Source organism: Vanacampus margaritifer, chromosome 1 (assembly GCF_051991255.1).
Source record: "Vanacampus margaritifer isolate UIUO_Vmar chromosome 1, RoL_Vmar_1.0, whole genome shotgun sequence".
Lineage (NCBI taxonomy): Eukaryota > Metazoa > Chordata > Actinopteri > Syngnathiformes > Syngnathidae > Vanacampus > Vanacampus margaritifer.
Window position 1 is genome coordinate 60652825 of NC_135432.1, and position 24011 is coordinate 60676835.

At 43.8% G+C, this 24011-nt stretch overlaps 1 protein-coding gene across 2 annotated transcripts in view; it reads right to left on the minus strand.

Moving 5' to 3' along the window:
• dync1h1 (dynein, cytoplasmic 1, heavy chain 1) overlaps positions 1–24011 on the minus strand; it is a 35046-nt gene that overhangs the window by 9957 nt on the left and 1078 nt on the right. Inside the window, exons 2-59 of one of the 2 annotated variants that reach the window (XM_077559459.1) lie at positions 23311–23398; positions 22468–22641; positions 22135–22390; positions 21803–21989; positions 21195–21466; positions 20518–20745; positions 19266–19919; positions 17768–18190; positions 17485–17664; positions 16946–17095; positions 16716–16862; positions 16495–16635; positions 16239–16415; positions 16034–16144; positions 15821–15940; positions 15505–15744; positions 15273–15428; positions 15075–15188; positions 14886–14996; positions 14591–14800; positions 14362–14508; positions 14109–14275; positions 13854–14027; positions 12465–12819; positions 11734–11928; positions 11290–11572; positions 11104–11204; positions 10637–10796; positions 10304–10544; positions 10054–10237; positions 9755–9967; positions 9259–9497; positions 8860–9016; positions 8562–8786; positions 8251–8481; positions 7929–8069; positions 7610–7843; positions 7004–7210; positions 6789–6910; positions 6033–6198; positions 5790–5953; positions 5530–5659; positions 5305–5438; positions 5109–5223; positions 4865–5026; positions 4569–4783; positions 4289–4493; positions 3857–4030; positions 3654–3773; positions 3447–3567; positions 2709–2904; positions 1911–2028; positions 1611–1826; positions 1309–1521; positions 954–1081; positions 446–599; positions 193–339; positions 1–112 (exon numbers count right to left, since the gene is read on the minus strand). The exon at positions 1–112 is cut by the window's left edge and continues 39 nt beyond it. In XM_077559459.1, coding sequence (XP_077415585.1) covers positions 1–112; positions 193–339; positions 446–599; positions 954–1081; positions 1309–1521; positions 1611–1826; positions 1911–2028; positions 2709–2904; positions 3447–3567; positions 3654–3773; positions 3857–4030; positions 4289–4493; positions 4569–4783; positions 4865–5026; positions 5109–5223; positions 5305–5438; positions 5530–5659; positions 5790–5953; positions 6033–6198; positions 6789–6910; positions 7004–7210; positions 7610–7843; positions 7929–8069; positions 8251–8481; positions 8562–8786; positions 8860–9016; positions 9259–9497; positions 9755–9967; positions 10054–10237; positions 10304–10544; positions 10637–10796; positions 11104–11204; positions 11290–11572; positions 11734–11928; positions 12465–12819; positions 13854–14027; positions 14109–14275; positions 14362–14508; positions 14591–14800; positions 14886–14996; positions 15075–15188; positions 15273–15428; positions 15505–15744; positions 15821–15940; positions 16034–16144; positions 16239–16415; positions 16495–16635; positions 16716–16862; positions 16946–17095; positions 17485–17664; positions 17768–18190; positions 19266–19919; positions 20518–20745; positions 21195–21466; positions 21803–21989; positions 22135–22390; positions 22468–22641; positions 23311–23398 — 10905 coding nt within the window. Of the gene's footprint in view, positions 113–192; positions 340–445; positions 600–953; positions 1082–1308; positions 1522–1610; positions 1827–1910; positions 2029–2708; positions 2905–3036; positions 3233–3446; positions 3568–3653; positions 3774–3856; positions 4031–4288; positions 4494–4568; positions 4784–4864; positions 5027–5108; positions 5224–5304; positions 5439–5529; positions 5660–5789; positions 5954–6032; positions 6199–6788; positions 6911–7003; positions 7211–7609; positions 7844–7928; positions 8070–8250; positions 8482–8561; positions 8787–8859; positions 9017–9258; positions 9498–9754; positions 9968–10053; positions 10238–10303; positions 10545–10636; positions 10797–11103; positions 11205–11289; positions 11573–11733; positions 11929–12464; positions 12820–13853; positions 14028–14108; positions 14276–14361; positions 14509–14590; positions 14801–14885; positions 14997–15074; positions 15189–15272; positions 15429–15504; positions 15745–15820; positions 15941–16033; positions 16145–16238; positions 16416–16494; positions 16636–16715; positions 16863–16945; positions 17096–17484; positions 17665–17767; positions 18191–19265; positions 19920–20517; positions 20746–21194; positions 21467–21802; positions 21990–22134; positions 22391–22467; positions 22642–23310; positions 23399–24011 lie in introns of both variants that reach the window. The other variant, XM_077559449.1, reaches the window with a different exon arrangement.

Consider the following 24011-nt stretch of genomic DNA (forward strand, 5'->3'; position numbering starts at 1 on the left):
CGGGCCTCTCTGCTTTCAGCACCTCGTTGAGACATTGGCTCTGCAGGCTGCTGCGAGTCACCGTGAAGTTGACGAATGTCACGCGAGAACACAAGTCTGGTGGGAACTCGACCTGTGTTAAGAAAAGACGCCAGTGAGTCCGTCTTTACGGCCTATCGATGTTTAGCTAATGATGGTATTTCGCCTCCTCACCGTAGGGTCTCGCGTGGAGAGGAAGATGACAAACGAAGGTGACAGATCGATATCCTGGTCTCCCAAAGTGATGAGGACACGGCCTCCGGTTCGGCGGACCTCTCTGTTCAACACTGGGTTCAGGATGGGGTCGTAACTCTCCACGTCCTTCAGAAATAAATAAATAAATAAGTTAATAAATAAATAAAAAATAGTAGCTATACAATCTAGGGCTGCCTGCACTGAAGTCTGATAAATGAGCCACTGGTAATACCTGAACCAGCAGTGGGTTTCCGAATCGCAGGGCGCTCTCCAGGTTCTTCCTGAAGGCGTCGTCCAAGAAGCTGGTGCGGGTGATCTTGCGATCTTTGTACTCGTTCATAATGAACTCGGTGGCTTGGCCAGACGGGTCGATGATCAACGGGTACCTTGAGGAAGCCATTATGAGTTATGACATTCATTGTTATAAAACAGCGGTGGACAAATGTTTGAGCCTAAGGGACACATTTGATTTTTTGAAACAGAATAGGCCACACCATTTATACATGTGGTGTGGTTTAGAAAAAAAAGAAAGAAAAAAAAGAAAGAAAAAAAAGTGACATTGTATCCTATGTTATGTAACTTATTTTAATAAACAATTATACGACAAGATACATGATTAAAAAAAAAATACATACTACATTTTAAATTCACCAATTCAAAAAAAATGGATGTATTGCTAGAAGTCTACTTTGTCCACTCCTGATTTAAATTATGAGGAGGAAATGGTAATTTATACTGACCTGTTGAATCTCTTGAGCATGATGGCATTTTCTGTACAGAGGTCATCCGCTGGAAGAGAGTTGGCCTGCCAGCGGAGCCTCTCGTCTGCGTTGGAGAGGTACTCCGTCCTGGCAATGTCGGTACGGAACTGAGAACGAAATGTACGTTAAATCAAGACTTTTGATTAACCAGCTAGCATGTTCACTAATACACATATTTATTGATTTTGGGTGAAACTTCCAGATGAGCCTAAAATGAACTGAATTTGACCTTCCTTACATATTTGAATACTCAAATCAGTGTATTTGAGGGCCATCCTGAAAATGTACCCAATACCTCAAGTTTTTGGGAGTAGCGTACTTTTTAACACCATACCTGTATATTGGCTTGCTGCAGGTGATGAGACCAAGTGGTAAACAGGTTCTGTCTCATCTGTTGCTCAAAGTAGCCGGCGTACGTGATGAAGGCCGCAGAGAGCAGACAATCTCCGGCAATGGTAGACATCTGGTTCTTGAACGTCTCGCTGGTCTTCTCCCAGCGCTCCCTCTCCGCTGACAGACTCATCAGGAGGGCTGTGCTGCGGTTCACCTACAGGATTTAAAAAAAAAACAAATACATCAAGAAAGCCAATGGGCAGACAAGGAAGGATGGCAATAGAGATTTAGAAGGCTGTTAACCTTGGCCTCGACTGCAGCCATCTCAGCCTTGATGGCCTGGGCTTCTGAGATCAGGACGGCGTATTCCTCCTTGTAGCGAGCAATGCTAGACTCCAGGTCCCTGATCATCTGCTCCACCTCTTCCGCCTTCGTCTTGTTGTCCGTGGCGTCGTCTTCGAGCTTCTGAAGCTCATTGCGCAGCGGCTCCACACGTTTCAACATGTCAGCAAAGTTGAGCTAAAGAAAAGACAGCAGTCATCAGTAAATTGTTATTTTCAAATGTACCTTTATTTTTTTATATTTGTTTGTCCGTTCAGTTACCTGAGCTATAGCCCATTTCACCATAGGTCCACAAGCCAGGGAGGCCCTGTTGACTTGGTCGTAATTGTAGCCCGGGTTGGACATGTAGTTCTTCTTCATCTTTTCACGGATGGAGTCACTAGAGAAAAGTCGGCTGGTTTTAGACTCAAGTACCCCAAATTAGAGTAAGCAAGTGACAGTATTTCCAGAAATAGTGGCCAGTGGTGTTTCTTCACGCAGAAAGTACCTGCCATAGATGTCCAGTGATTAAAGACTGAATGTCAAACCGCAACACAAAAGCCATTTCTATTCACATTCTTTTGTTAGTTTATACAATTAAAATAGTTAGGGCCTGAACAAATTGTCCCATCCTGAAATTTTTTCCCATTGATGTCCCTTTTGAGTGACACATCTGCTGAAACGGCAAGATGACATGTCTATTAGATTTGCAATTGCTGCATAGCTCTAACACCAAGTGGATGTCAATTTTATTTGTTGTACGATTTTTAATGTTCCTTAAAAAAAATGCTGCGAGATGGCAAAACGCTAAGACATCAAGTAAGCATAGAATATATGAGCGGAGACCACTATTTGAGGATATACGACAATCATTAATCACAGAATTATTATTTTTTTTTTTTACATGAATTAAAGGAGAGGAGTAGGAGCATGACAACCATTAGCAAAGACAAGCAAGTCATCTAAATTTTTCATCCATTATATAATTGTTTTCAGGAGTCACTTGATTGGCGTGCTGATTCACTGATTTGCATGTCCATCTGACAAAGAGTGGACAGAAGCAAGGACACTTGTCGGTACCTCATTTCCTCAGAGGAAAAGTTGACTATGCTGCTGATGAAATTGTCCCTGATAATAACTTGTCTGATTTTTTTCCAGTCACTGGTTTCCTCGCCAAGCAAAAGGCAGATAGACTCCAGGGCCAGTTTGACTGCAGCCGGGGGATTGGTCATAGTCCGCATTTCTACTAGATGCTGCCGTTTAATTGAGCTCACCGCTAGTTAGATGACAGGTGTGTTTGAAAGAGGTGGTGAAAAAGCAACATGTGGGAGGATATGGGACAAGAAAAAAGGGGAGGGACAAAAAATACACTCTTTAGTGAACAGTTTCAAATAATAGCTTCTTTCACCTGATCTCATCGGCAGAGAAGTTAACAATAGTGGGGATGAAATTCTCCTTCATGATGATGGAGCGGATCTGCTTCCAGTCGGTGGTGCTCTCGCCCAGGAGCAAGCAGATGGACTCCAGGGCCAGCTTGACTGCCGCAGGTGGGTTGGCCATGGAACGCACCTCCACTAGGTGCTGCTTCTTAATGGACTTAACGGCTAGCAACATCATATGAACAGTAAATGTAGATTATGTTATATATATTCATAGCCGCAAAACCTCATATGTCAGAGTCAGAACAGCCTTAAACTCCAGTCACTGTTCACTAAATTTGGACATTAGGAAAGGAACCAAACTTCAAAATGTAGCCAAAAAATATATATATGAGAAAGCTCAATATAAATCTACAGGGACGAGGTGAAGCACACATACCATTCTGAGCCTCGATGACAGCTGGCTCCACCTGGTCCAAGTCCTCTTTGACACTCAGTTGCTTATCCTTGATCACCTCCTGCTGCTTGTACACAGCTTCCTGGATCTCCTGGCTCATCACCTAGAATCAAAGTCACCGCAGTCTCAGGAATTGTGCTTTTCAATACAGAGATTAAAAGTGATGTCATGTAAAAATAAATAAGTTACCTTTTTCTTCTCAGCCTCCTGCTGGTCTTTAATCATTTTTTTCAGCTTGTCATTGGCAGCGTCATTCTTTGCCTCCAGCTCCTGGCTCTTGATTCTAAGGTCACGACGAAGCTCCTCCACCTTCAAATGAGGAGACATAATTACCATCGTGTAGCTATAAGCTAAGTAAGTACCAAATGGTCAAATGTGACAAGACTTTGTACCTGATCGACTGTTTCCTTGATCTTGCGAAGACCGACGTTGAGGTGCATCTGCTGCTCCTCCAGCTCACTGCGCTTCTCGTTGAACAAGCTGGCATACTGGTTGATGAAGTCCAAGTAGTGGCGAGGAGTGATGGCCATGGTGTGACCGCCTCGCTTAGCCAAACGGTTGTTAGCCTGTGACAAGTGTTGACTTGTATTTATACACTTTATGACACAAGGTGTAACTTTTTTTGTTAATTCAGCGAACGAGACAACCACATCTTTGACTTGTGTGTGAATTTGGGACAGTAGGAGGTGCGACAACAAAAATGGGAGTAATGCAATATATTCAGGGAGTGGGGAGTGGTGCACATATGTACTGAAAATATTCAAAGCAAGGCATGATTGAATTAAATTTTTATTTTCCCCCCGATAAATTCAGTATACGTTTACCTGATGAAGTGTCTGGTGTACGAACACGCAGCCATTGACGATCGCCTCCCTGTGAGACGGTGGCTGAGGAAGTTTGTCATAGACGATGGGCATGTAGTCTGGCACTTTGTAGTTGGGCTTCTCCAAGTCCATTTTGCTGGTGAACTCCTTGCCCACTTGGTAAAGAGCCTCAGTGGACCAGTCTCCAAACCAGTTCAGCACACACCTTGAGCAAATAGCTGTTATTTAACAACCAAGTGTCTCTGCCTAGCGTAGTTCAAATCATTCTGAATCCGTTTACCTGTTGAAGAGGGCTGGAGATGTGGCAGCCCTGTCCTTCAGGCCCTCCGACGAGGGGTTCATGGTGAAAACAACATGGAGATTCCTTATAACTTGGCTGGTAAACCACTTGTACAGCTCCTCGTGGGTGTCCAGCATCAGCCCCTCCTTCTGGGCGCCCTCCTTACACTGCGTCATCAGGGTGGCATATTCATCCCCCTCAAACAAACCAGGAACCTGTGGATTTCATCACGTTAGGGAATCTTAAAACACAATTTGGAAAAATCCTCACAGGTGCAAAATGGTGAGGAATGCTACCTCTCCATTGGCTAGGAGGGTGTTCATTCTCTCAAGGAAGCCAGAATCCAACACATTGGACTCATCCATGATAAAGGCGATCTTTTCATTCTTGCAACCGGAGCGTCGCAGCACAGTACGCAAATCCTCATCGAAGTCCTCACCGGTATATTTCCTATGTACCTGAATACCCACAAAAATAGTTCATAAGAACACAATTATATCCGTATGGCTGCTGTAATATAATTTTTTTTTTTGTACCAACCTTGATTTGGTAAACGCTAAGCCCATTCATCCAGGCAACAAAGCGAGACAGAGTCGTCTTCCCTGCTCCACTCACACCAATCAACAGGAGATGTCCCTGTGGCTGGCGGAAGATTCTAAAAGAGGAAATTTACATTTGAGAATTCCTCATTTAACCACTGTACAATAAAATCTACCTCATACTGGTGGTCACTCACCGATCAATTCTCAGAACATGGTCCAACACCTCATTGAACAGTACAAGCGGGACGTCCAGCTCCTCCTCGTAGAAGACCTTAAGACGGGCCTTCACATAGTCCCTCAGCTCCTCCTGCTCCACTGGGATATAATCCTACATTCAAACAAAAGACCAAATTATTTATACACATTTCGGTTATTTTTTAATGTTCAATCCAGAGTGCTACGACCACTATTTAGCTTACCTTTGAGAGCCAGTTACTGTAGAGTATGGGTCTGTTGAGAGCCTTCTCCTTGTCAATGTTGGGGAAATGTTTGAGCGCAACTACGTCGATATTTTCATCCGTCCACCTTCTCTCATCATCACCGACCAGCCTAGAAACAAATAAGCGGAATAACACCCACAATTATGACATGGGAAAAAAAAAAAAAGGTAAAGAACTGGCTGAAAGAAATGAAAGATAAAAAACATGATAAATTCAAGATAACATCAGCTTGTGCTAACCTATCCTGGAACAGGCGCAGAGCCTCATGAGCCCAAATGCGGATAAGTCCCTCCACTGGGAGGGTCTCGAGAGGTCGCAAGGCCTCAAAGATTCCCCTCACCCAGCGGGACATCTCTCTGGGAGAGTAGATATAATGAGGTTGTGTGTCCTGGGTGAAACGCTCCTGAAAGCAGACAAATCCAACAAACATTAGGGGTTTATATGATGCTGGTTAAGCAGGTGTCCAGTATATTCTAGCTTACCTGGGACATGATGTAGAACTCGACCATGGCAGCAGTAAGAGGTTCAGCATAGGTTCGCAAAGAGGGGATGAGGCGCAGCATGGCACGGTTGAAAGTGCCATAAATCTGAGTGAGAGAGGCTGGGCCAGGGTAATCGACGTACACAACAGGAACGTGACGCAGGAATCTATAATAAGGACACACGTGAAAAATGACATTGTATTGTATACACAAAATGATGGCTCGAAACGTGAAAAAGTCTTGAGTTAGGGCACTTGTAAATAGGGCCTGACCAATTAATCAGACAGCCAATTACATCGGCTGATATTCGGCCTTTTCAAAAATAATAATCGGCCTGAATTTAGACAATTAACCAACCATGTAATCTTACTTTCACTGTGTGGCTCCCTTTCATTTGAACACACACTACATGACATACTTCAAATGCAACCAAAAAAAATAGAGTAGAAAAAGGCTGGTTTAACGTTAAAGCGCATCATGCATAAATGTTTTTCCAGTAACTTCATTTACTATTTAGGATGTACGGCATACATTTATGGCCTAAATATAAAGTTACGGTAAATTCATCAGTTCATACTGTTTTATACTTGGAAATTACCTTCTGTTGTAAGTTAAATACAAAAGGACAAAGGATAATTTCTTTCCTGACAAATATCTGAACCCCCCCCCGCCAAACAAAAATATTAATAATCATATCGGTCAAGCCCCACCTGTAAGTCAAAGTGCCACTGCGCAAAAGAGACTCATAATTCCCACCTGTGTGTGAGGGGCTTTCTGCCCGGATCAGTTGGAGGATTACAAGCACCCACGAATTGGATCCTCTCTAGTTTAACCCAAGTCTGGTCTGAGGTGCGGTAGAACCCTCCATGTTCCACCATCTGTACAAATAAAAGTGACACCAGGGCTGTTAACATAGCAATAGATACCAAACCTGCTGCTGCGTCACCTTGTTTGTAAATAGCTCTTCGTACCTGTCGGAGGAAGGAGATGACTCTCTGCGTGCCGTACTTGTCCATGTCGGGAAGATTGATCTCGTCACAGAACAACACTAACCACTTGCCGAGCTGCACGGGTGCAAGGACCACACCGTTGGGAGTGCGACGGTACTCACAGTAGTGGTCAAAGGTTTTGAGCAACAATTCTGGGGTGGTGGCACTGGAGAAGTTCAGACCCACAACCTGGCAAAAAACAATAAAATAATGTTCCTTAATGTCCATTTTGTGGAAAATTCATTTGCCTGACATTTAAATACAGTCTGTGAGAGATTGAGACAATGCCGTGCCGTAAAAAGCGAAAATTAAGTCATTGATGCCACAAGATCTCACAAAACACTTTTTCTGGCTGACTAAGTTCCTCCCCTTCACTTCAGTATAGGTTCTTGGCCCCAAATGCCACAAGATGATGCCATGGAATATTTTCATATTAGATACATCTTAGGCCTAAACACACAAGTTTTTTCAGCGTATAAAATAGGACAAGTTCTCCCCCTAAGAAAACCAACCAATAAGCGAGTTTTAGCAACATTTGAACAGCAAATAAAGTATGCAAGTGTTCACTGTATTGGTATTGTGTCTCACCTCCATATCAGGCAAGGCCCTGAGGGCACTGAACAGTGTCATGGTCTTTCCAGAGCCAGGGGGTCCACACAGCACTAGTGGCTTGTGTTCAGCCAGCCAGGTGTAGAGCAAAGCCTCATGGCGAACGGTGTCCAAGGTTGGAACCACCACATCCGGCGAGGCCACCTTGTGGGTTTCTACCTCAATCTGGGGCACCTTAACCTGCCAAGACTGCCACTCACCAGTGATAGAAACCTGAGCAGAAAAAAAAAAGTTTTTTTGATAGAAACATGGCTTTTCTATATCAGAGGTGGACACCTACGGTGATTCGAGACTTTACCTCATAGTCGATGATGGGAATGTTGGGAGCGGTGGGGAGGGGCACAGTGGTAATGCGGCGGATATATTCCCCAAGCTCAGCTCTCATCTTGAGCCGTCCATCGCCGGAGAACGACCAGAGAATGGCGTAGATCAGATACCTCTGTTGATGAACATCAACAAAAAGTTAAGATGACTTTCATATTGTTGGAAAAGCTGGTCCAAGTAAAAGCACAAGCTGCAACACTGGTAGGATTGAACCGCGCAAGTGTAAATTCAGCCTTAAGGCGATTATAGTTTAACATCATATTCCACATTGACAAATGTTCAAATTGATTGCTAACCTGCATATATCTCTCAAGTTGATCAATGGGCATTGGGAAGTCGGGGTGGTTGTTGTTGTAAAGCGCCACATTGCGGCAAGCCTGATGCAGCATAGAACACAGAGAACCCAAGCAGCGCAGGCGGGTAAAGTCCATGATGTGCTCCATCTTAGAGGCGTGCTCCAAGGCCTTGATGACCAGACCGGTGGAGGTGAAGTATGGCTGTAGGATGGTGGCGGCATCTCGCTGGATCTAGCACGTCACAAATAAGCAGGGTGTCAGTGAAGCGCTCTAATCACACTGCGGACGAGTCACATCTCACACGGCATCACCTGTAACATCGGCGAAGCGGTCTCTTCTTCGTCATCGGTGCCCTTCCTATTTCGCTGAGCCTCATCCTCTCCCTCGTCCAGCGGGATGCTGCGGAAGCGCGCCAGGAAGTTGTTGAAGATCATATCAGTGCTGAGCACATCCTCACTGAACCACACCATACCACAGCGGGAGACTGTGGCCAGGGTGGCGTACTTCAGGTCCTGGACCTCAAACATAACACGCACCTTGAGAGAACCAGAGAATGGTTAACACCCGATTTGACTGCAGGATAACAAAAACACGAGGGGCTGCTGTTACATTTGGCGGCAAGCTGAGACGCTCTCCGTTGGGCAGCGTGAGCAGCTTATTGTCATCCAAGACAGAGTTGAGATTTTCAACCCACTCTGGGTCGACGTCGCCATCAAAGATGATCCATTGGCGCTTCTGCAGCTCACCTCTCACGTTGTCAATGATCCTGGATTTCAAAGGAAGATGCTTAAAACCACTCAAGACCTAATCATCATCAATTCCAGGTGGTAAAAGCTCAAATGATCTCTAGTAAACAACCCCTTGAAATGATCATTAAGAGACTGGCTAATTGACTTGTGTAGTTCACATTAGTGGCACAGATGTGGTGAAATGGGTAATCTAGTCATTGCTTTGCTAAATTACACCAAGACCACCCAACCAAACCTTTAATCATGAGCAGACACTCACTTCCTGAGGATGTGCGTAAACAAGCCATCAGTCCATTCGCGGGTGTTGGGGTCCAGGGTTCCATACAGGTGGTCTTTGCTGATGGCTTTGGGGTCAATGATGTGAGCCACCCCCTCAATACCTTCTAGCCTCTCCAGGGCTTTGAGTAGCACCCTCCAAGCCATGGTCTTGCCACTCCCTGAAGGTCCCACCATCATGAGACCGTGGTTGATCTGTGTGATCTGATACAGCTGCAGCACCTAAAAAGATGTTTGAATGACACATTTTCAGAAGACAACACAGGAAGTTGGAAGTGCGTCATGTAATGATGTTACAGCCCACGGTATTTTTCTTCCCTCAATCTGTTGACGTGCTAGTAAAGTGCTTCAAAAATTCGTCTGTATTTAACTTAAGCACAATACATTTGTATTTATTCATTTTTGAACTGCTGTCATTTAGGCACAATTTTTATTTATAAAGTTTTTTGTAATACATTTTGCATGTTCTTTGCACTTACCTTCTCCACCCACATGCTGCCTACGTCGTCACCATCGCCATATGTGAGGTACATCTCCTTGCAGACCTTCTTTAGCTCCTCCCTCAGTGCAGTCATCTCACCACGCATGTACTGCACACCAGGGAAGACGTCGGACAGCAGGCTGAACAGAAGAGGAATGTCCTCTGCCACCAGCTTGGGAACCATGGTCTCACACACACTCTGAATCAGAATCTACAGGAGCAGGGGCAAATAGCAGACTCTGGGTTCATACCTTAGTTACATTATGATTATACTTTATCTGGAAAAGTCATACAAACCTCTTGTTCGGGGAGGTTCTCTGCAATGTCGTTCTCATCAACGACCTCCCCGCGTTCAAGCTTCTCCCTTTTGATCTTCTGGATGCGTTCTCGCTTCACATTACCAGCGCTTATCAGCACGCTCTTGAGAGCTCGGAGGCCAAAATCGTAGTGACTCTGGGATGACAGTTGCTCGTCACACAGCCTGAAATGGAAGAGAATATCAGTAACCACGTTCTGTGAAATGCAATTTGAAATGACTTTTCCTTACTTGAAGAAGGGTACGATCTTTTTGGCGAGGATTTCGGCTGTGCGGAAGCCTTGAGAGTAGAGCATGACCTGGGCGATGAGCTGGCGGTCCGGCTTGGTCATGGCCAAGCTGCGGAAGAGCTTCTTCAAGTTGTCGGGCAGGTTGGATCGACCTGCGTAGCCAGGATTCATTGTGATAAAGATGGCCATGTCTGGGCTCACCTTCACCTGCTTGTTGAGGAGCTCTGTGGTGACAGGCACACCTGAAGGGATAACAAGAGATAAGCTTTATAGTGGAACAATTTCAAGCTGTTTTCCCCTCCCTCTTTGACATGGATTTTGGAGGTTTACATACTCCTGTCTCTGTTGGGGTTGCTGTGTTCCCTCAAGGCCACTTGGATGTACTGGACTTGCTGAGAGACGGCAGACAGCATTCTTTCCTCCAGACGATTGAACTCATCAAAGCAGCCCCAAGCGCCAACCTGACACAGTCCCACGAAGATACGACCCATGGCCTAAAATTAAGGAGGGGAAACAAAAGATACAAATTACGCAACGTATACACAATTGAAAAAACAAACATGTGTAACATGTACAATATAACTGTAGTAGCACTATTTGTGCTCAAGCACCCTCTAGTGGTACAATATAGTTTATTCTTTAGTTTTTTAAATTTTTCCTATAGTCCAATGCTGTGTGTATTGTTACAGTGGCCTACAATAATACCAAACCTACTTCAAGAAATAAAATCTATGCTCCGTTTTTGGTTTACGCTTAGGCCTACTGTAGGTGTTTAGGGTGGCAGCACAGTAAGAAGCGTACCTGGAAGTCGAAAGTTTCATCACAGTTGAAGACCAAGACAAAGCGACCAAGCTGGTGACCCAAAGCTTTCACAGACTCAGTCTTTCCTGTGCCAGCAGGACCTATAAAAATACAGATTTATGAACTAAGATCAGTTGAATCTCACTTCTAAACAAATGCTTAGCAGCAATCAAAAGGAAAACAAACCAAATGGTGACCCTCCGAGGCGAGCTTCCAGAGCTTGAGTCATGGTCAGGTAGCAACGGTCGGTCAGCGGCGTCTGGACGAGCTTATCCTGGACACCCAAGTATTCGAAGCCATAGTTGAACTTGGCGTTGGCCATCTGGATGGATAGCTGCTGCAGTACGTCTGTTTGCTTGGGGTCGAAGTAGAAGCGCATTTGACTGAGCCACTCAAAGGACTTGGGGTTGTCTATCTTGTTCTTGATGAGAGCCCTGGTCACATCACGTTGGTGCACCAACTCAGTGATCTGATTGGGGGGGAAAAAAAGACATCAGATGATAAGGAGTATAAAAAAAAGCAACAAAAAAGATCATGTGACAAATCATAACTCGGGAAACTTGTAAATTGGAGTGAAAATACCACTGTGATAATAAAAAAAACACCTCAAGATTTTTTTTTTTTACTGACCAAGTGTTCTAGTTTCCTCCTGCGAAGTGGAGGTTGCTCCATCAGCACAGTGTCAGCCAGCACGTTGAGCGTGGCCTCAACGTTCGACAGAACCCCTTGAATGGGGCTCATATCCCCACCGCCGGAGACTGTGACCAAGGCAGACTCGATGTTCTCGGACCAGGCAATTTGGGTGGAGAGCACCACCAGCTGGGCCTGTGGAAACAAAGACAAAGAGGTTACACAAAGATTCGCAATCGTCTGACGATGATCACAAATCACTCATTCAGCAACTTTCCCAGGGTCAAGTATTTTTAATTCCATTTGAAATTAAATTGTCGATCATGTTGTTTAAAATACATTAATGATGTGCATCTGCTCTTAAAAATCCAGATTAAAACCACATAATTATTTAATTTAAAATTATTTTGAATGATTTGCAATCCTAAAATACATTTCAACAACGATACCACATGATGTACTCACTAACCTTTGACTGGTTTGGTCATTGTTTTCCAAGTTAAAAGCGGATGCTTGCAAATGTTTTATTTTGATAAACACAAAAGACAACCATTTTTGGTTTCATGAAGGGCTACAGAAATCAGAATCATTAGCTGAGATGCTAATATTTGGGGATTAACGATTACTCGATTAGTAAAACAGTTGTTGATTAATTTGATTAGTTGTCAAATAATCAATTACTTTTGACACCTCTTGTGCTTTAAAGTAAAATGAACAGCATGAGATCCAACCTGATAACGGTCGATCCAGTTGATGTACTGGCTCAGGTCGACAGCGGTACCCTTATTGAAGCCCGTGACTTCCGTGACGGATTCTGCCAGCAGCTTGGCCAGCGTCACCCTCATCTCCTTCTCCACCAACGTGAGCCACTCGTTTATCTTGGGGTGTTCCGTGATGGAGACGGGCGTTTTGTAGACGACTTCCTCGCCCTCGCGGGATGATATGCCCAGCACCTCGGTGTTGTCGTCATTGAGCAAGATGCTGGAGACGCCGGCGAACATCTTTTTGAAGTGCTTCTGCAGTTTGGCCACGTTCTTGCTGTTGCCGATGATCTCTAGCAGGTCCTCGTCTCCCACAAAGTAGAATCTGGAATGAGCAGTTTAAAACGGACATAATGTGATGTTAAAACAGTTCCTAGGCATCTTAATAAAAGGTCTCTGATAGGCGAATGACAAATTGTAGCATATATTTAAAATCCACTTATGACACTATGGCAATTGGAGACTGAGATTCAGAGCCTCTGTGTCAAGACTGAAAATGACTGACGCTGGTGCAAGTGTATATGATACAGGATTTCTGCAGTCACTCAACAATGGTGGATCCCATAGATGGGGAAACTCGAGATGCAGTTATGTAAATTAAACCTACTGGGACGTAACAGTGGGGCAGAGGAACATAATGGCTTGACTAACTGGTTTGGTATTTGAAGAAGTACTACATGGCATCAGTTATGGAAAGTGAATTGGCAAACCATGCAGCTCCTAGTAACATTATTAAGATCAATAAGCCATTCTATGTGATCTAAAATTCATATAATTTACCATTTGGGACTTCAATGTAAGCCACAGCTAACGTCAACGTTCTAGCACAAGCAAGGCTAGTTTGTCTCAGTAACTGACTAAAAGAGGAGAAGAAATATTGATGCAAACGATTTCATACTGTTGAAGCAGATTTTCCAATCTCTGAGCTGTTTTCTCATCACTGCGCCAATGCAAAGCCACTGAACAACCGGCTAAATTCATGTTACTTAAGTAGTTGTGTCTTTATGTGCTAGTGTCTTTCTTTGATTAAGGCACACACAATCAAATGAATCACATTGCTTTGTTCTTAGTGTTGTTTTTAGCATTAGCATTCTGAGTCCGCAGACTGCTTCTTCTTGAATTTTTTGACAGGCAATAACAGTTTGAAAGAGTGCTTAGGCCACCTACTGGATGTAAGTGGAACAGCAACAACTGTTTAAATTCAAGTAAGCCTACAATATATGGTACTTGTTTCATTTCAAATTCATTGCAGTGGCATTTAGAGCCAAAAAAAGGACAGTTGCGTAAATGTCTCTAATTAGGACACGTTTTCTCTTATTTAAAAATCAAGTCCCACAACTCATTGAAAACGGAGTATACCTTGGAAATGAGGATCTTTCCCTCTCCAGGTATTCTCCAAGGGCCTTCTGGATTTTTCCAAGAAGGTCAGCCAGCCTCTCCAGGGACCTCTGCACCCCTTGTATGTTCAGCACGTCCATCACCAGCGGAGACTTGGTCACTTTCTTCATCAGAGCCAAAAATTCAGTGCTGATACTATAAAAACAAATCATTTGGAGTCAGGTTGGATTTCAGTTGTTGGCTGCTCGTATGAGATGAAGGTGGTTCTTCGTTAACCTCTGGAATCTTTGAGTTTCAACGGGCAGCAGATGTTTGATGTCGGCACTACCCGTAAAGATGCCCTCCAGGTAAACCCATCGACGCTGGACATCGATCCAGACGTCAAACAGAGCCATAATGCGATTCAGTTTGTCCTCCCAACTCAAAGCGTCTTCCTCAAACACCTGAGGGAAAAAAAGGACAAAAAGCATGTTATGAATGCAGTTTTGCAGGCAATAAATACATCAAACTTATGCCTTAACATTTTTACCTTGTAGTATGGCGACAACTTCATTGCAGACACGCTGTTGATGTGCTCTTTGACTTTGTTAAAGAGGTCATCCCATCCTCTGATCAGTCGACACTTATTCTGGTAATTTACCAAATCGAGCTCGTAGGAGTTCCACACCTCACGGATCTGCAGATCATCCAAAACTTATAAGCAAGCCAAATACTAAAAGCTAAAAGTTATGAACCAGTAGCGGCGGATGCAAGCTCACCTGTTTGAGGAACTCCTCTAGCGCCATCTCTCCCTGGGCCACCAGGAGCACATCTTTCACCACCATCTCGTTCTTCTGTAGATCCACGTCCCAGATCTGACCCAGGGTCAGTTCCGAGAGCACCCAGTTGACGTGCAGACGCTTCGTCAGCTGCTTCCAGTGGCGGTCTTTCAGAGCCTCAGACTTCAGCTCGATCACCAACATGTTCACCTGTTAAAAGCAACAAATAAAGCGTACAATTTAATTGAGACATTTTTTCATTAGTGTATATTGAGGGTGTAAGAACCGCCTTGACCTTGAGATATCCCTTGAGCAGCCTCTGGACGTACTCATATGAAGCATACTGTCTTAGCCTTGCTTGGAAGTTCTTCAACTGGTTCAGAAGAGCGTCTAGATTTTGACGAAGCTATAAACAAAACAAAAAAGGACATGTAAGAACCTGAATATTTGAATAATAACTATAACACTTGAGTTATTTTTTTACCTTGCGTGGTTGAACAGATACCCATGGCTGCTCCTTCATCTGGTCAATCTGCTCCCACACCTTGGAAAGCTCGGACCACACCTCCTTTAGGTCATGTAACTCCTCCAGTGCTACCTACGATTTCGAAAGAAAATTTTGCTGTTTAACGGCAACAGAAATGAAGTAGTTTTGGAGCTTTTTGTTGTTGTTCAGTCTTACCTGAACCCTCTCTTCACTGCCGCTTAGCAGTCCGGTGTCCGTGAGCTCCAGGGCCTCTTTGGCACGGGCACACTTCTCTCTTTCAACCTTCAAACGACCGAAGTTGCCTTCATAGATGGTTAGAGATTGAAGAGCCTCCTCAGGGCGTAGGCTACCCTGATGGACATTATTAAAGCATTAGGTTCGCTTCGGTCTCACAGCTGGCGGTAAACAATGCCCAATTTCATCTTACAGCGACTGGTTTAGTCTTCTCCCAGTCATTGAGCAGATCAGTGGTGCGGTTTTCTACGGCCTTGTCCTCCTGGACGATCTTCATCTGCAGGTTGGCCACCTGCTGCTGGATGGCCGTGTCCTTGCGCTTCATGATGTCACTGAAAGCGCCCCATTCACCCTCAATGTTATCAATGTAGAGCCACGACGGAGGGAACTGGAATCTCTGCTTTTCCAGCAGCCGCTGCCCATTACGGAACAACTAAGGAAGAGAATCCCAATTGAAACTAGCCCGCATTGTGTTATAATAAAAATTTGTGTTAAAACTGTTTACTCACGTCCACATTTTTCTCAAATTGCTTGATTTTGCGCTTCAGAGTCTGGACATATGTGATGAAGTTGACAGCGTCCGACGTGCTGGCTGTGTCCACGGAATGTTGCTCCAAGTCTTGGCGGGACTAAAATGACAGAGAAATAATGTCACGTAATGTTGATATTATAAAGTCTGTCTTTGTAACACACATCCCAAAAAAGATGACATCATAGTTCACCTTGGAGATTTGAGCATGGAAGTCCTGCATGTTTTGACCGAGCATCTGGCCAAATTTGCTGAGGACCTCTTTGTGCCACGAGTCATATTTCAAATTCACCTTTGACTGTACCTGTAAAGTGAAAAGAAAAATCAAGCATTTTTTGCATAGGATAGCTACATATTCATGTAAAAAAAAAAAAGCAAGCAAAAACTGTTGTCCTTACTTTTCCATAGTCAATAACTACCGGCCCAAACTCTTTTCGTGTCTCTGCGTTGTCAAAGGTTCCACGTGCTTTGCGGATCTGAACAAGAAGAGCCTGCCACTTGGTGAGGTCCTCACCCAGACGGTTGTAGATGTTCTCAGCCTGCATGTCCCACAAGCACTGGTACTGCAGCCACACCTGAATGCAGGCAAGCACAATTGATAGTTGAATAAAAGCGCTTAGAGTTCACATGTCAATCAGGCTGAGCAATACTTGCCTTGACATACTGCTCCACCTCACCGACGATGTCTTCCACTGCATTGTAGGCCTCCTCCAAAGCTGCAGGCCCGTCCGGCATCCTGGTCAGGGCATTGCGGTAGAATTTCTCCTCCTCTGATAACTCGTAGTGGACCCCAACCTGGTGAAGATTTAGCAACTAAATGTGTCATCTTTGATTGCCTCAGTGGTGTCATAAACCAAGATTATTATGTTCCCTACCTGGTATCTCTGGCTCTGGATCCTGGGAAGTGAAATGATAACCATCTTCCAAGAGAACATCTCTTGGTAGAGTTTGTAGCGACAGTCTTCAATGGGTGGATTCAAGTAGATGACCTGGTTGGTGATCCTCAGCTCATGGACGACATTCTGGAGAAAGGAAGTGTTTTTTTTTTTTTAATGGCGATGTTCACAGCAACTTTAGAATCAACTTGATTGTCTGTGATGCTGACCTTGATCTTGGGCTCACCCCCTGGTTTATGGCTCACTTGAGGAGCCTCTGTGTCCATGTCGACGTCGGCTTTATCCTCCACTTGGCCGCGTAGAACCTGGGTCCAGGCCTTGAGTCCAGCCTGCAGACGTACTCCCAGGACACGCTCAATCTAAATAAACAAAATCAATTCAGGAGTAGCACGAATATCAGCTGGTTTGTATATTCTCTCTGTAGTTGCATGGGTTTTGTCCAGGTACTCCAGTTAACTTCCACATTCCAAAAACATGCATGTTCCGTTAATTGAATACTAAATTCTATCGATGTGAATGCGATTGACTGGCGACTAGTAAAAGTGCAGACCACATTTCGTCCAATGTAAACTAGGGTAGGCTCCAACTCCAACGAGGACTACAGAAAATAGATTAATACAAATTCTGGTATGCATGACATTGACTTTTTAAAAAAAAATAAAAAATCCAGGACAGAACTTCAAATTGTACCACTTTTGGCATTATGAAGGCTCCATTGAATTTGCTTTCATTCATGGCACCAATCTACCTCGATGTCAAGCTTGTTGACCCAGATGGGCAAGTTGGAGTAGGAGTGCAAGTTGAGGTCATCCACAGCTTTTTGCACCCGGTTGAGAATGTCTGAGAAGGTCTTGTGGTCAAACAGGCATGTATCTAGGGAGCGGACCTCCAGATCTATTTTCTCCTCAATCAGCAAAAGATCATCCACCTGGAAACATCACATGATACTCAAATAGATCACTCATCAATCAGATTTTACACACACACACAAAAAAAAAAAAAAATCCTAACAATAACTAGTCCACACTGACCTTCTCCTGAAAGTTGAAGACAGTCTCAGCCAGTCTCTGAACATAAGGATCCAGTTTGTAGGACTCCCACACCAGAGTGATACCCTCAGTAATGAGTACCTGGACCTCTTTCTTTAGGCCGGCCACTAGTAGCGAGATGGAGGACCTCTCCTCCACCTTCTCGCAAGTCCGCTCGTAGGTACGGACACTTTCGATCAGAGAGATAGCGAATGGGTAGAGTTGATTGGCTTGGTGGGCCTTGTTGACGATGGCCAGCGGCACACGGAAGCTCAGCCACTTGAGGTTGCGCACTTCTTTCGACAGGGTGATGATCTCTGGGTGGAAGTTGACTTTGAGTTTGAGCATGTTTCCTGTGCGACCTCGGGCACGGGTGCTTTCGATGGTGAAGATGCGGCCGGACACTCCAAGGTTGCGCTGCTGCACCTGGTATGGGGAGGGAGGGAGGGGGAAAAAGGACATTCTATTTAGAAAGAAGCTACTGTTAAGTTCTGACTCTTAGCTGTGACTTTCTTCCCCAGCTTTAACCCCTGTCTTATTTTCTAAACATCTCATTCTCATCTATTCTTAATTCCTCAAACTCACCAAAATCTTGCTGGCTGTTCATGATTGTTTTCATTGAGCTTCATGCTTCAGTGTTTTAAGTTTTTAAATCAAATCCACACACATTGAAGCATTTAAATCAGTATTTGCTTGCCTGTTGAAAAAGGCAACTGAGTAGTGTTAGATATTATTAACATTTAAATTCTTTATTTTCATATATTAACCATTGTTATACATTATTAACATCTTAATTCTTTATATTAACCATGTTGAAAGGTTTTATAGACGTGGATAGCAAGTAGTGTTGAACTCAGTATAATTTGACCTTAAGCTGGGACATATTATTTGGTCTAGAAGTTACTTCTCTGTGGGAAAACACATTTGGTCCTTGAGAACAGAATCTGTTTCAAACACGCACCCCTGACTGTTTTCGCCATCGCTCATGTAAAAGTACCCAGAGAGTATGTTTTGTCTACAAATGAAAGAGAGGCGGTCGGTTTTAACTATAAGAAGCCATTTTACACGCGGAAGAGGCACATTCGGCGCTCTGAATTCCACCTGTTAAGTGATGAAGTGGAGACTGTAACGATGTCCAGAGATCTCTGTTATATTAAAATCATTTTTGCAAAGGTGTTTTTTCTTACATTAAATCTGTCTTCAAGTTTTGGAACACGCAAAGAGGACAAATATTTTTTTATTCCTCTTCAGTAGCTGCACATGAGCTTGGGAGTAACTTAATCGATGCTGTGATGTGGAGGAAGCAACATGGAGAGCTTTGTTGCTAGTATTGTAGCATTCTCGTATGCACACGTGCTAGTGAGCTGGGGGCATTTCTTTGGGCAAAGTCGCAAGGGGGAAAGAGTAAAGTAACGTTGCATTCAAATCTTGCTCGCAGCTTCAAGAATACATACTCCTTAATTACATTTTTTCCCCTCAATAAATAGCAACCCCTTTGTACCTTTCGTGCCCAGTCGTCGAAGATCTCTTGAGTGTTGAGCTTGGCCCTGAAGCTATCTCCATCCTGCTTCAGCTTGAGTCCCTCCACATGATTCTCCCAGCCCTTGCCGAGAACATCCTCCACTCTCTTCATGTAAGCCGTCAGCTGGCGGTCGATCTGCTTGGCCCAGATGATGGATCCCGACACGGGAGGCAGGTCTCGCACGTGGCTCATTTTGCACGCCTGGCTCTGCGGGTACTGCACCTTGAACTTATCGTGCAGCGACTCAATGTCATCCTTCACACGCTGAATGAGCTGCGTCTGGTACTCGCGGATGGCGCCGCGGATGTGCGGGCGTACGAAGAGCGCGTTGAAGCGGGAGAAAATGCGGAACATCTCATTGGCATTCTTGGCTGTGCCCAGCTGGTCACGCAGGCGGGCGGTGATGCGGGTCTCCACGCGGTCGATGCGTTCGTCGTATCGCTTCATGGCGGCTTCCCAGGCTTCCATGCCTTCCTTGGACACATCCAGGCCGTCCACCTCTTTGACATTTTCGTAGGCAAGGTTGACCTCCTCGATGGCGTTGGCGTCGGCCGCGTCGAAGAGAACTCCGGCTACCTTCATGTCCTGAGGCTCCACTGTCTCTCCTGGGGCATGCTGCGGCACCGCGGAGACCTGAAGATACACAGAGGAACAAAAAGTTATGATTACATGATTCCATGATAAACGTTAATCGGTAGCACTCGAACACGCAGACCTCAACCATCACTCAAAAATTAGTCAGGAGCTACAACCTTAAAAATCAATAGCATTTTTTCTGGCCCAAAAGTAGATTTTTTTTTCTTTAGAAAACTCAAGATGAGCTTCAAAAAATTACAACTTGATGTAACAGTCAGTGTTGTGATAGTGACTATCTAGATAGTGTTTTTTCTCCCAGTGACTCAAAACATAACATTCCAAATTTAGAACAAAAGTTATATTTTTGTTTTAATTTGGAGGTTAAAAAAAAGATACTACATTACAAAAGGAAAATAAAAACCCTATGCACTTATCAGTACCCGAAAACAATGAAATATGATTTTTTTTAAATAAATATTTGAACTGAATTACTTAACTAAAAGCTTAAAAAATGTGAATAAAAAAGGTTGAACGCTTGAAACTCACAGTAAAAAGAACCATTTCATTGATCAGCTTCTCTTTTTATTCAAACTGGATCACATTAGACAGTGTTGATATTTTTAGTTTGGCCCATTCAAAATGTCAGTATGCTCACCTGAGGCCTCAGCACACGGACAATGACGGCCCTCAGCTGCTCGTGTTGCCTCCTGAAGCGCCTCATGTGATCCAGGCGCGACTGGAGCTTCCTGTGGGCGGGACTGAGGCGCCATACCATCTTCAGGTTCTCTTCTCGCTTCCTCTTCACAATGTCCCTCAGGAGCACCTGGAGTTTCTCATATTCATCCTCCCAGGTCTGGAACACCTCGAAGCAGGCCACCATCACCTGTACGAGAAGAACATACAGTTAACTCCCATATACTGGCCATTCAGCATTTGTAATTATTATTATTATTTTTTTTTTAGAGGAACCCATCATCCATTAGTTGTTGTGCTCAGGGCAAAGAGAAAAAAAATGCAGTCTTTAGCGCCATCTCTTGGATTATTACCGTTAAGTTGAATGAATTGATGTGTTTTCATCTGCATTTCAGTGTGTGCTTGAAGAAATCTTGCGCGCAACCAAAGTGAAATTGAAAATATGTTTGCTTCCCAGCTATCAATAGCCAATGTAATCCTACTTTGCCAACATTTATTTTTGTGTGTAAATGCAAAACCACTAATTTAATTACTTGTAATGTTTGTGTAAAGTGAGAGTGCTCATATTTGTTTGCTCATTGATAGCTTCAGATGGACAACAAGTAGAAGTGGTTGACCACTTAAATGTCCGACACAAACCTTTTCAAATTCCTCGTAGGCGACGTGCATGAGCTTTCTGGTGCCCAGCACCTTCAACAGCTGCGAGCTCAAATCCCTGGAGATTGCCTCGACTAGACGCAGGGCTCTCTGAATGGGGTACTTGGTGTTCCTGATCTTCTTCAAGTGCGTGAATATGGCCATCAGAGCCTGGCGGATCTTGTCCAGCTCAGAGGCAGAGAGCAGGTCATTAAGGGGGAAGTCTTTCATTAGGGGGTTGTAGTCATTGACAGTTTCCACCGCCTGTTTGAGACCTATGAAGGAAGGACAAATATGCTGATTAGCAGAGGCGAGGCATGTAGAAAAAAAAAAATCACCTACATTAAACATGAAAACATTCTTTTCTCTGCTCTCCAACTGTGGAACAGACTTTCTGATCATCTAAGATCTGCTCACACTCTGGGTACATTTATATTTAGCTTGAAAATTTTGTTCACTGCTCCTTTGGCATTAATCCAAAATATTATTTCAATATCTTTGTCATTGTAGTGTTTATTTTACTGTAATCATGTTGTCATTTTTTTATCCTCTGTTAAGTACTATGGATCGGTCTTGTGTATAAAGTTGCCATACAAGTAAACTTAGCTCACCGGTGTCTGTATCAAAACTGACAGTAGCGTGAAAACGTTTGCCATGCTTGAGGATGTCCAGCGTGAGCAGAACCTCTGGACTCTCCCTCTTCTCCTGGATCCTGTTGAGGGCCCGCTCCAGATTGAGCCAGAAACTGATCTCCTGCAAGGCCGTGCCTGATGCCGGGTCACGGTCCAGCTTTGTTACCTAGAAGGCGATGGCACGTGATTTGCAAAGTAGGAATGAGGGGAACTCAGCTTAGCAAACATAGAATTCATTCTAAGTATGCGCTTTTGCTATCGCTTTTTGCTATCACTAAACCCCCAACATACCAAATGTAACAGTGTCTTACTTTCTGAATCTCCCTGATCCAGCGGTTGACGCCAGACTGCAGCTGGTTCAAGAAAGTGGGATCTTCCACTTTATCCCCAAAGTCAGTGACTTTAGGTTTCTCGCCACGCTCATAGCACTGCTTGGCGATGTTTGTGATAATAGGGTGGATGAGCAGACTGATCTCAGGGATCTCGATGTTCTGCTGCAAGTGCAGGAGGCCCATCTCCAGCTCTGCGATTTTTTTCTCCACGGAAGATGCCATTTTGTCCCCGTCCCTGCAGAGGAACCAAAGCATGAGCATGGTGGACTATCAAGGGAGCGTCATCCAATGTAATTGCGAGGAATTATTTACCTGTCTGCCTTTCCGGACTCACGGATGTACGACTTGAAGAAGGGAGAGACAGCATTGCTGATGAATGAGTGGAAAGTCTCGTAGGGCGAATCCTCGCTCAGCGTCAGGACACGGACTTGGGTCGATATGGGTTTGTCTGCATCAATGACGCCAGTCCTCTTGATAAGAGCCAAACTGCAGGAGGGAGTATTTTGTGTGTGTTAAAAAGGGCTGTTGGAAAGTTTCCACGGGAATTAATGGAAACAGTTTTTTGTTCCCATTTAACTCAACTTCTTTTTCTACATCCTATCTCTGAAATATTGTTCAAATTGTATTAACTCTTTGACTGCCAAAAACGTTAAATAACGTTTAGTAAAATCCTATGGAGGAGTGCCAAAGACGTTAAAAGACGTTTGTTTCAAAACAGAGGTGAAACTAACCATTTTCTATTGTTGATTACTGAAAAACGGAATAAGGTAGAAACAAACTTTTTTTTTCTGATGAAAGATGAGAGTTCAATCTGTCATTTGGTAGTATGTGTGTTTCCATAGTCCAAACACATAATTTTCTGTTGACCTTGAAAGATCAGTCAAAATGCTTAAATCGGCTGGCACCCACGGCATCCCTTTTCTGAAAACGTCTGGCAGTCAAAGAGTTAAAACGAAAAGACGTATAGTAGATGGACTGATGTTTGTTTGTTTTTTAGGCCGGCATATCAGTAACAGTTGAATGTTTCCATTTGTTGTTCTTCAATTGTATGATGATTGTGAGTTTATTTTAACCACTTTCAATCCTATTTATGGGAAGTGCTATATAACTTATAAAGACAAAATGAATATAAATTACTTTTGAATATGGATTTACCTGTTGGTCTTAAGCCCATAGTGTATGTCGATGCTGATGTTGTAAGTGATGCACTCCTTCTCTTCCTCTCCTTCATCGCCAACATCCTCTGGGAAAACATCACATTATCAGTCGTCATGAACCGCATCATTTGTATTAGGATACCATCAATAGCCTTTTATTTTGAGCATGAGGACCATCTGGCTGGAAGGAAACTGAAAATAATGTCTTCATTGATATGTGATGACTCACATGGTAGAAGCCACCAAGACTCTCAAAAGTAAGAATGATTCTTTTCATGTACATGTAGTACAGTAGAAAGAAGAAAGACAAAATACAATTACTTGTTTAAAAAAAAAAACTGACAAAATTAGAAGTGCAGATTGAGCTTCTTCTGTAAGTAATCGTAAAAAAATAGTTAATGATAACTGAAAAATACACATAAACTTGTTGGTGTTGTATCAGAGGAAACTATTTCTAAATGCCACAAGGTGTGTTTTTTACACTGGCACAAGACACTATGCAGTCACCACAAATCATTTGTGGCCATGGCCCACAACAGTGAGTCAACAGTTTTAACCATCTCATTGATTTTGAACGGAAACCAACGCTGCACCAATTTGGGTGGGTTACCAATGAGTCTGCATCAATAAACATGCTTATCCACGTTATCCCTTCAAATGTAACTCTACAAGATACACAAGCCACTTATGTGAGAGTAC